Source organism: Equus quagga, chromosome 13, assembly GCF_021613505.1.
Source record: "Equus quagga isolate Etosha38 chromosome 13, UCLA_HA_Equagga_1.0, whole genome shotgun sequence".
Classification (NCBI taxonomy): domain Eukaryota; kingdom Metazoa; phylum Chordata; class Mammalia; order Perissodactyla; family Equidae; genus Equus; species Equus quagga.
The window spans coordinates 9,450,063-9,462,439 of NC_060279.1; the positions used below are offsets into that span (position 1 = coordinate 9,450,063).

The 12,377-nt window shown below is 37.0% G+C and overlaps 1 protein-coding gene across 2 annotated transcripts in view; it reads left to right on the top strand.

Annotated features, from left to right (window-relative positions):
- The first annotated feature begins 218 nt into the window (after nt 1-218).
- KLHL20 (kelch like family member 20) overlaps nt 219-12,377 on the top strand; it is a 56,009-nt gene continuing 43,850 nt past the window's right edge. The window contains exons 1-2 of one of the 2 annotated variants that reach the window (XM_046683564.1): nt 219-341; nt 1,248-1,311. In XM_046683564.1, coding sequence (XP_046539520.1) covers nt 1,289-1,311 — 23 coding nt within the window. In that variant the 5' untranslated portion in view covers nt 219-341; nt 1,248-1,288. The remainder of the gene's footprint in view (nt 342-1,247; nt 1,312-12,377) is intronic. The other variant, XM_046683565.1, reaches the window with a different exon arrangement.

A 12,377-nucleotide genomic window follows, 5' to 3' on the forward strand; every position in this document is an offset into this window, starting at 1 on the left:
CTACGGCCAGTTCAGCAGTGAACTCGCCAAGTGGTCACCCTCGGAATACAAGGAACTGCATACGAGAACAGGCAGTATTTGAGATTACCCGAACCTCCAGCAAAGGACCCGGCTACTTTCTGAGCCGCCCCGGAACCTCTTGGCAGGATATGTGGGTTCCAAGGGGAACGATTTAGGAACAGGACCACTTCCTGCTGCTGAAGAGGGGAAAGGGGTGGGGAGGAAATAGTTCGAGGAGCGGCATCCTGCGTGCGCTAGCGGCGGCCGAGGAGGAGGCAGAGAGCGGGCGGCAGGTGGAGGAGGCGGGGGAGGCTGCGGCACAGAAGAAAGTGTCAGAGCCGGTGAGTTAGCCGCCGCGGAGCACGGGACAGCGGACAGCGCCCGAGGCTCGCTTTGCAAATCTGCGGTCCCAAGTTAGCGAGCTGCCCGGTAGGGTAGGAGCCGTGCTTTGCCCGCTGCCTGTCAGTCAGCGGCGACAAGGGGCTGCTGGGGCGCTGGGACTGGGCCTCACGGGGCACCAGACTGCACTACGACTGGCTGACAGCCCTACCCCGGGGCCGGGGAAGGGGCTGGGCTGCTCTGCCTGGGGGCTCTGGGGTTCCGCAGCCTGGACAGCTTTCCCAGACAGAGGTTGGAATTCGGGGAAAGGAAATGGGTACGTGCGTCCCATTTCACCCTCGGGTCCTAGCGAGATCCTGCCAAGTGGGTGGTGGACTTTGTTTCAGGGACTGAGAGGAGGGCTCACAAAGAGAATGCTAGTCTGGAGCCCTAGTTTCTCTGCCCTGTTCGAGCTGCCCGGTCCGTCGGAAGCGGAGTTGTTTGTTTTTAAAGGCAAATACTTCCTCCTGCTCCTGTCACTTCGGGACAAGTTAACAGCTTTCAGATCCCTTGCGACACCAGCATGTTCCCTATCCGATCTATCTTGTTGTACTGCTGTGGGTATCTGGTGAATGCTCTGTAGGTATACATGATGGTGAAGTCAAAGTTAAATGTCGCCAAGCACTTTTTGAAGAGAGACAAGACTAACCTAAACGGCGCCCTTTGCTCCCCCTCACGTACAATCGTTTTAGCATTTAGAGTAAGGACAGTCATCTTATAGGTAAAGGTTATGATTGTGCATCTGCAAAAGGCCTGTGGTATAGTAGGATATAAAATTTTTTACCGCTGAACGAAATGATTCTATAGAGATTGTCACTGGAAGGATCAGAAATAGTTTTTATTAAGTTACTGCTTTTCTGTTGTCTTAGGTTCGGCTTTAGAGTGTGGTGAAGGGTACTTTTCATGGTGCATGGAAGGAAAGCCAATGCGCAGGTAGGCATTTAGGAAGAAAATCTTCGGTTTCACTGACTGAAATTCAGCACGTAATAATTCAGGGCTTCGTTTAAATTTTTTTTTTTTTTGAAGTTTTCAAATCTTACCAAATTCTGCTTGGAACTAATGAGTCCTGTTCTAAAATAAATCAAAAGTAATATCAGGAATTAATAGCTTTTTTAATAGAGTAAAATATAGAACTTAGATTTATAAAGAGTGCTATGAATTTTATGTAATTGTTAACATTTAAATTTTCCTTTTTGCTTAGTAATTTTTTGTAATAGTCTCTAAGTGTATTATGCTACTATTTGGATTTATTATAGTCTTCAATTCCTTATAGAATGTAGAGGGTTCTGTTGCCATATAAGAATAATGATTATTTATAATACACTGTACTGAATGTCTAATTATGATTTTGATTATTTCATTGATGTTCAATAATACATTTGTTCTGTCAAAGTAGCTGCATTGCAGAGAATATTGTTTTAGGACTAAAAAAGGCATTGGACATTATAACTTAGTATGTGGAAAAATACAACAATAGTGGGAAAATATAGACAATTATAGGCCATCCCATCCCCAGAATTCAGTAAGGCTCTTTCTCAATCTGTTCTAACAAATAGGACTAAAATTGTTGTTGAAACAAAATCAGCCCAGTTTTATTTCTTCATTTTTAAAACTCATTTTACATTGATTGAACTGTATTTAATCATTTGTTATTCAACATCACAGATAAACAGCTCTGGCATGCCCTTTTAAGAGAAGAAACATTTTATGATGGGAGTATGACTTAGAACCAAAAGCAAGAACGAGAATATATATCTTTTTCCAGATCTGTTACTGATTTTTTAATTGACCTTGAGCTGTTCATCTTCTCTGTGCCCCAGTTTAATTCTGTATTGTATCTGACCAGGATATTGGAAATTAATGAATGCTTGCAAATACTTTATATCCCCAGATGAAAAGATGTTTTGGATGTAAGAATGCCATTATCTTATTTATATCTTACTCTACAGTAGGAATAACATTTGACTGAAAATATGTGAAGTTAACAATACATATATTAAATGCTTCATCACATCAACTTTTAACATGATTGCAAAAAACCACTGATTGCTTTTCATCCTTAGCTTCCATAAATGTCATATCTTATGTAATTGCTAAAATAAGAACATATTATTTTTTAGAAAGAGAAGGCACAGCGTAGGAATGTTTTTGGTTTATCAGTAATTTCTATATAAAATATTCGCTAATCACTCATACCTACCCTTTTTTCTTTTCTTGCTCTATTATGTAATACCACTAGTTATTCAAAATAGTGTTGGAGACTTTTGGTGCCATTAATTGTTAGGTACAGCTCTTTCTTCATCCCCCTCACTTGGCCAGAGCCTGGCCTACCCATTGCTCTCTGGTTTTACTTTTACTTGCTGCCTACATTAAGTCATGGTCATACTTCCCTACCTTTCCTTGTTGGGCTATCATTCTTGCTGCTGCAACCTAGAAGGCAATATCTGGAAAGTAATGTTGGGTTTATTCTTAGCTATTGGAGAAGCTTTGAATGAGAAGTAACTCTTTATATCGAGATTATTTGACATAATGTTCCATGTTCATTCTCCCTACTAGAGCATGAGCTCTGAGTCTTCTATATCTTTGCATCCCTGGCACCTAATGATCACTGAATAATTGTTTGAATGACTGAATGGTTCTGCACACTTTTACTCTACAAAAAAAGAAAAAAAAAACTATAAACAAGACAAGATTGAAAATTGTTGTTAAAGGTATTCTAATGCTTAGTTATAAAGTTTTATGAAATTGATTGGCGTTTTACTAGTAAAGCTTCATTCATTTATTTAACTAGCTATTATGTGTACGTGATACAAAATTTAAAGGTAAAATAGGATAGTCAATGAAAAGTAAGTCTCCCAGTGCTGACCCCAGCTCCCAGTTTTCCTCTCCAGAGGGAACCCCTGTAAAACAGTTTCTTATGCCTTCTTTCACAGACATTGTACTGCATATACAAGCATATATAGACTATCTCCCCTTTTTTAAAATTTAAAGCATATCATGTGTATTCTTCTGTATCTTTCTTTTTTCACTTCACAAATTATCTTGTAGATTGTGACAAATACATATAGACCCACCTTATTCTTTTTAATAGTTACATAGTATTCCATTGTCTTTAGGTACCATAGTTAACCAGTCCTTTTGAGAGACTTTTAAGTTATTTCAGATGTTTTGCTGCTACAACTCATTCTATAACGAATATCCTTGTAGATGGTTTTTGCCCAGATGTGTAAGCATAGAATAAATTTGTAGGTGCAAAATTGCCCACAAAGTATGTTCATTTTAAAATTTTGGTAGATATTGACAAATCCCCTCCTTAGAGATTGTACCATTCTACAGCCTACCAACAGAGTGCCTGTTTCCCAAGATATTATTTTTTAACCATTTATTTCATTTAGAGACGCTAAAACATTTGCAATGTAATTCTTCTATCTTTCCTTAAATATATAAACAGGAAACTGAGCCTGATTTTATTAGGAATTGGTTTATTCATTCATCAAACATTTATATAGTACTTGTTCTTTACCTGTATACTGCATATATACAGATGAAGTGATGGAAAGACATGTAAACAGACACCATAATACAACAAGAACAGGATTTTAATAGGGATGTAAAACATGGAGGAAGGAACCTCTGCTCTGAGGAGATGAGGAAAGCTTCATAGAGATGGTGATATTTAAGTTGTGTCTTCTAGAGAGAGTGAGAATTTGCTTTAAAGAATGTACTTTAAAGGATAAAAATTTAAAGAAGAAAGATAATAAAAGACACCATAAACAGAAGGAACAGCTGTACCAAAAAAAAGACACCAAGACCTGGAAGTATATGAGATGTATGGAATCGTAAGTATATCTGGAATGTAGAGAATGTGACAGAATAAGAAGGGGAAAGGGAGAAAAAATACGGGCGATGAGGCTACAACCATGGGAAAGAGTTTGGCTTTAGCCTTTAGGTATTTAAGAGCCTATGGACATTGTTATACAGGTTAGATTTGTTCTTTGGGCTGATATTTAGGAAGGTAGGGTGTGGACTAGAAAAAAGGGAAGAAATTGATGGCAAAGAAACTAGTTTAAAGGAATTGTGGTAGTTTAGATGAAAGCTGATGAGGTCCTGAAGTAGATCTATGGTATTGGGGATTGAGAGGAGAGGATGGAATTGAGTGTTTGTTTAACAGTAAAATCAAAAGGATTTGAGGAAGTAATGATATAAATGACTCCAAAGGTTTCCGCTTGGGAAACTACGTGCTGATGTGATGAGATCAAAAATACAGGAAGAAGAACAGGTTTCAGTAAGCCAAGAATAGATTCTCTTTCTCGCACCTTAAGATTATTCTGTCTAGGAAACACCCAGATAGAGAGAGCTAGCATGTAATTGGAATGTGGGTCTGGGGCAGAAGAGCGGTTTGGGCTGAAGATAAAAAAAAAAATCGTGAGTCATCAGTATGCAGAAGGTTCTTGAAGTTGTAGACATGAGTGAGGGTAGAACAGAAAAGGAGGATGCCAAAGACAGAACCCGGGGAGTCCCAGGATGTTTAAGGTAGAGCCTTCAAGTAAAGATTCTAAAATGGGTAAGAAGCTTTAGGTTCTTTGGGTCTTGTTTTATTTAACTGTATCTAGAGTTTTTGTTGATAATTTTCAGTCACGGTGAAGATCAGATGAGCTTCTCCTTGAGTTCAACTTCAAAAGACAAAAAAATCCCATTCAGCTCTCATATCTTTAGAATTTCCTGTTTATTCTAGTCAATCTAAAAGGTATGCTTAAAAATAGTAGTATAACATATACCTGCTTGGTTTGGCTGTTCCTTGGTGTGGCATGCGCTGAAGATTGGCTCGCTCAACACCTCTCCTTCCTTTCCTCCCTCTACTGTATAGACACAAGAAAATTAAATATTATGCTTGATATCTTAATCTTCTATGCATTTTGGGATGGCTGTGTAACACAGTGCTGCCAGTGAGATGTCCGTGGAAGTTACTGAGAGGTATCCCAGGAAGGCTTTGCTTTCCTGACATAAAGGGAGACCAGCTTGCTTGCATGGCCATTTGCCCTTCCTCCTTCATCTTGCATTGATTGGTGGGCCAAGGCACAGATGCTGACACTCATTTTATACAATAAGGAGTCATGAGATGTCTTGGGGCTGAAGCTTTCATGGCCTATTTACAGATTAAGAGGTTAACAGCTTGGCTTTCGGGGATGGAACCAGGTATGGAATGTAGTGCCTAGAGGGTGCCTTTCTAATAAGCAGAACTGGCACTTTCAGATGTTATTTCCTTAGGGAGTTGTATACTCAGATCTTTAGCTCTCTCTATTCAAGTGTGTTTAGGACTTTGAATAAGGGTCAATTTGGCTGAGTCTTTTTTTTTAAGAGCAGGCTATTCATTTCCAAATTAAAACAAAGTTTTTGAAGTATAAAAGGAGAGATGTTCATTTAGATGGGAGCACAATTCCAGGCTAAGGAAAGATTCTGCAGGTCTTTGGACTAAGATAAAACTTGATTATAACTGCTTTAGAAGCAGATACTATGTTTTCTAAACTTTTTTTGTGCTTGATTTCAAATTATCTTAGCCACTTACAGAAAATGACTCTTTCCTCAATTAAGAGTAGTACTTTTTGAGAAGAAGATCTAAGGAATATGTGACATGATAGCCCTGAAATTTGAAGTTGACTCACATATTTGGGGTGGGTGGAAATGTTATTTACTTAGGGAGGTACCAAAAATTATAACATTCCTTTGGTAAACGTGAAGTATATTTAAGATATTTGACTTGTTCTTTGGTTTTTGCTCCCTATATGCACATGATTTCATTATTCTCCTCACTATTGTTTTAGGAGATATCAATATTCATGGGAATGACCCATCCATTTACCTAGCCTGGATTTCCTTGACTTCCTAAATTCTTGTGACTTTCACCATCACTTACTTCAACAGTTCATTTCTACTATCACTCAGAAAAAAATCTCTCTGAAATCATAGGTCCTAATAACTTTTTATTTTATTTTATTTTTGAGGAAGAGTAGCCCTGAGCTAACATCAGCCGCCTGTCTTCCTCTTTTATATGTGGGACACCTGCCACATCATGGCTTGATAAGCGATGCATAGGTCCACACCCGGGATCTGATCTGGTGAACCCAGGGCCACCAAAGTGGAACACACAAACTTAACCACCACCCCACCAGCCAGCCCCCCCAATAACTTGTTTGCTGACCATAACCTCTTGAATGACCACTCTGTCAGTTCTTTGATACAGTCAAAATCAATGTGCCTTTACCCCCTCTGTTTTCACACAGTTCACTTCCACAGCCACTTCAACCATTTTCTGGCCGTCACTCAACTCCCTGGTTTGTCCATGGTGTTTCCCAACTGTAGATTAATACAGGCATTTATATTCTCTGCTTTGGGCTATTGATTACTGCTAGATAAAACCAGCCACTGGGAATTCATACTACTATATTTAGAGTCTTTAATATCATTCGGGCCAACAGTGTTTCTCTGAGTCCCTAGTCAATGCTTACTCATTCCTCACAGCAACTATTTCACATCCTTACTCATTCTTCTCGTGATCCTGTTACCACTGCACTCACTCGCAGCACACAAAGATATCACCCCGACTCCCAACTTCACAGAAAAAATAAGAGACCAGCATGTATGAACTTCTCGAAGCTCCTGATGCCTCCTTACCCCAAAATAAATGTATGTTTCCATGTTATCTTCCCTCCCACTCCCTTACTCTGATCTCTTGCGGTGAGCCTTTCTTCCTTTTGTCTAAGATCCATTCCTGTGTATTTTGGTTCTGTATACTCCCACTCTTCAAGCGTCTTGCTGCGTCATTTATTCTCTCCCACTTTACTTACACTTTTAAACTTCTCCCTCCTCTGGTTCTTCGCATCAGCATATAATCATTTTCCAGTCTTTCCCCTCTTTAAGCAGACATAGTACTGTATGTGTCTTCTTTTCACCGTCAACCTTCTTTCTAGAAATACTTCATACTTGCTGTCTCTTTCTTCACTTTCATTGGCCACTGCCATTGAAATATATATAATATAAAAAAGGTGTAAGGATAGCCTGAATTAGAGTGAGGCTGTTGGAGATGTAGAGAAATAGCTGGATTCCACATATTATTTGGAGGTAGAATGACAGGAAATTGCCGATGGATTGAGTTTGAGGGTGTGTGGAAGGAAAGGAGCTCCAAGATTTGTGATATGAGTGACTAGAAGAATGAAATTGTCTTTTATTCATCTAGGGAAGACTAGAGAAGAGACATGTAGGGGAAGGTAGAGAATCAAGGAGTCCGTTTTAGATCTATCATTGAGATATATTGAGTTTGAGTGATGATGAGACATTCATATGGATCCAATTTCAGAACTTATCCAGGTAGGAGATAAAGATCCTTTCGCATATGGGGGATGGGAACCAGGAGATTAGATGAGCTCTCCCAAGAATCTGTATAGAGAGCAGAGAGGACAGAACTTTGGAGGATGATCATATATAAAAGAATTCCTTCCAAGTTTGCAAACCACAGTTAGTGAGTATAGGAAGAACCCATTTGTGAAAGTCAGAATCTATACTAATGCAATAATAAAGAACAGGTTTTTTTTGCTATAGTATACTTTTAAAAGAAAAAAGTAGATATTTAGAAATTAGCTTCCATATTGTACATAGGTGAAATAAAAAGTTGTTTATATCCGATTCAACAGTACCATCTTTATGTACATAATTAAGGTTGCAACAAAAAGGCTTCAATTTCAATCTGCAATGTCAGTATTATAATAGGGATTTTTGAATTGGGCTTGTCTTTAAGGATGATTCTTTTTTAAAGAAGCTTAATTGTACCACCGTTAACTTGCAGTTTATTCTTTCAGCATCTACTGTGTACAGGTGCCATTAAGCTCCGTGGTTAAAAGCTTACTTGATTGTTTATGTGGGTGGTAAAAATTATCCTTTAACTGCTCAGCTTTATGTTTCAGTCGTTAAATTGTCAAGCATAAACAGTGCTGTTTCTTCCAGATGTCAGGAATTATGAAGAGCTTGTACTCTAGAATACAGAATCACCTGTGAGCTGAGGACAAACATAAAAAGATCGAATTTATAAGTACTTTGGGAAAACAAGTTGCTATTGGAGAAAGGAATAATCATGTTCTTTGTTTTCTGGTTATGCCTTTGTAGTGTTAATCTGGTTTCTTCTTCCCAAAATGTCCTTTTAGATTCTCCTCTCCTTCCCAGGGGACTCTTCCAACACTAGGACTTTATTATACTACTGTAGTTCTCATCGGTGCTACAGCTTTGGGGGTAGTAAACTGATACCATCCCTTGCAGGACGGATGTTAGACTATCTCAATCTAGTTATAGATGATTAGTCTCTGAGACACACATGAAGCTGGCCTAAAACCCAGTGATCAGAGTGCTGGAGTCACCTACCTCCCTTTTAAATAACGTAATAACTTTGGAAAGATTATTTAGTAGAAGACTGCTTAGTGAGTATAGAATCAGAAATAGAAATATAATGATGTGGAGCATGGGTGTAGGATATTTCACCAAAGCTCCAGAAAAACCCAATGTAATATTCCTACTTCACAAGAAAATACACACCTATGTAGCAACCTGACTGCTCATCTAGGATGAGATCCAGTCACATCTAGGATCTTTCCAGTATAAACAAATACTTGACAAATTTTGCCTTTCTGAACCACACTTTTTATCCTAGTTGCCCTCTTTCTGGTTATTCATGTATCTTTTCTTCTAGATAATTAGTTTTCCTGATTGCCTCTTTATATTCCTTTGATTTTCCTCAGTTCATAACTAAATACTTTATAAATTATATGCAGTTAGTAAATATTTGTTATGTTAAAAGAATAATTACCATCTTAACTGAGAGGCATAGATTCTCTCTTTTCTCTGCATGTTGATAGATACAGTGTGATGATTATGAAAATCCAGATATCTTAGTTCTAATTATTTGTCAATAATTTAAGTTTGTGGCATTTACCTGGTAAGTTAGCACCTGAATTTCTACATATGAAATATGAATATAAGGTATAAATTTGTTTCTCATATATTATCTAGAATAACTTTTGAAAAGGTAATAAACTTGACTATATTTTAGAAATATTTAAAGATAATTCTGAAAATTTCTTAGACCATCCCAGTTATGTTTAGCTAGAAAAGACTTAGGTTCAATTTTGTTATTGTTATACTTACTTTCTTAAACCTGAAATTCACTTTGTAGGCATTTTTACCAAGTTACTTGGCTCTTCCGATAGTTCACCGGTATGTTCTTTATGATGACTGGATCCAAAAAATCTACATTAGTGCAGGTTCCTGAGCTTTAAAAAAAGAGTTGTATAGAAATTTGGATAATCCATAAGAAAAAAAACAAAATCTTATTTTGAATTGTTAAATAATCCTACCACTGCCACCCCCAGCATTCACATGAAGAAGAGTTATTGAATATTTGCAGTACTTCAGGAGACAGCTGTAGTTTATCCAAAAGCTTCAGGAGATCTGCTCTACTACTGAAAGCTTCATGATTTTGAGCAAGTCACCTAACCAAATCAGCTTCTTCTTCTGTTAAAGGAGAGTATTACGTTAGATGATCTGATGATCCATTCTGTTCCAAGCCTACATCTCCACTCTTCAAGCTGGATCACAGATTATGCCAATCAAGAAAGGGCAGTTTTCATATTTAAAGACTTGTGGAGAACATCAACCTGTAAAATATTCAAACACTTACATGTATACCCTGATCCTATAATGCAGTGTTTATCAAATTTAAGAAATTTATAGATCCCCCCCCCTTGTTTCATCTCCCTTTTTAAAGGAAAAGAATTATTATAGCCTCTCAAGAGTGTGTCATTTAACACCGTTCAGGTAACACATACTTAAATATATAGGAGATGCCCAAATTACAGACTTCCAAAGTCTATATACACGAGTAGCTCCCTAAGCTACAGCCATCACCCCACCCAAAAGCCACCAAAAAACAGCAACAACAAATCTTAGAGCAATCCCAAAATGAGAGATATTCTTTCCTTCTCCTTCTACCTCTTGGCCCTTGTGACTTGGAACTTCAAAACTCAGGTCAGAACTCTATGTCAGTGGCCTTTAAACTTTTTTGATAAAACCTACAGCTTATGAAGGGACCCAGTTATACAAATATATATGAATTTATTTGTGTACACACACACACACAATTGAAACATACTTACCTAAATGGAATGTTTGCCAATATTTTTTCTTCTGTTTCATTTTTTAGTGCTGCTTTTGATGAACTGAATTAGTTTTACAACTAAACCTGGCCCCCCTTTACAGCACTCTTACTATAGAAAAATACGAACCTCCAAACAGCCAATATAAAAGTAAACTTTTAGAAAACAGTTTGTAAAGTGAGGACTGTCTATATAGGTATCTCTACATTTCTTTTGTAGTTATAGTAAAACTTCACTGATTCTGATCAGTGAGCAATTGGACACATATAGCACTTTTAAACAAATGAAGCTTATTATTCAGATTTAGTATCTCTAGCCCCAAATTAGTCTAACAAAATCTTTTTCTGGAGACTCTTAAGAATCCTGCTAAATAAATAAATATTTCACCTGCCATTTTCCTTACCACTTTACTGTTTGTAAACTGTGAAGAAAGAATTTCTAAGTAAAGATAAACTTCAATCCAGACTTGTTATCATTAATTCAAAATTCATTTAAATATTAATTGAAACATTAACTTAGACTTGATTTTTAATATGGATAAGCATAACCACCTTATCTGAAAGGGATGTAGATAGTTCTGTTACTATAATAGCTACAATTTAAAATGGTTAATTTGTGGCAAGCACTGAACTAAAAGCCTTCATATACATTGTCTCCTTTAATCTTTGCCTTAGGTAAATACTTACTCATTTTAGAGCTAAAGAAACTGGGGATTAGAGATGAAAAGTAACTTGTCCAGTAATTGTCAGTACTAGGATTTCAATCCAGGTCCATCTGATTCTAGAGTGTGCTTTGAAACTTTATGCTACCTATAGCTATAAACACTCTAAATAAATATCAAAATTATAATACCAGAATAGCCATAGTACCCAAGGATCAGACCTGTTAGACTTGGGGGCCAAAAAGAAATCTCAATTTAAGATGCGGTAAATATTTTAAGACATCTGTGGTTTGACTTAGTCCAACTTATGCAGGGGAAGTAATTTTAATTCTTCATTTCTCCCTGTGAATGGCTTCTAAAATATTTGATTTGGTTCTTTCCCCTTTTAGGAACAAACTAATGTGATTAACTACATAGTTATTTACTATATTTCCTTGCTTATAAGATACACAGTTGATTTAATAACTTTTTAGAAATGTAAATGTTGCATTAAATGTATGCAAAACTTTTCTTACTAGCTGACAGTATAGCCCATATTTATCCATATAATTGATACCTCAGTTTTCTTCAATATCACAAAGTTTGATTCTGAGCTTTCCTCTCTCATAGACTGAAGGATCCTCTGAATTATGTCTGGCCCTCAGCAATTATCCATAGCATCCCAGTGACACACTACTTTTTGTAACCTATGCTTGTGATTTTTTCTTTCCTTTTGTTTTTTACTTCTTTAGAACCATTGTGATTGACTATATAAACTGAAAACTATGCATCTTAGAATGAAGGAAAAATATAAAGTTAACTTTTTGGACCCTGGCCTGTTTTCCTTCTGATCTTTTCATGCAACATGAGCTATATTTTATAGATTTTGTGCTAAACCTTAGAGAAATTTAAAATATCACCCAGCGATAATGAGAAAGAAACATTTCTGTATTTTAGAAAAATAACAAATATCAAGACTTTGGTTAAACTAGATTAAGGAATTAAAGTCTATAGGAATGTTTTGTGCAGAAAGAGAATAATTTACAGATTTTTTAAATAAATTTGTATTAATGTATTGCAGGCAATTGTAAAAGATGTGGCCTGAGACAGTCTAGTCTATTTCTGACATGAGAAAGGAATTGTCCCTTATTTTATGGGAGTGC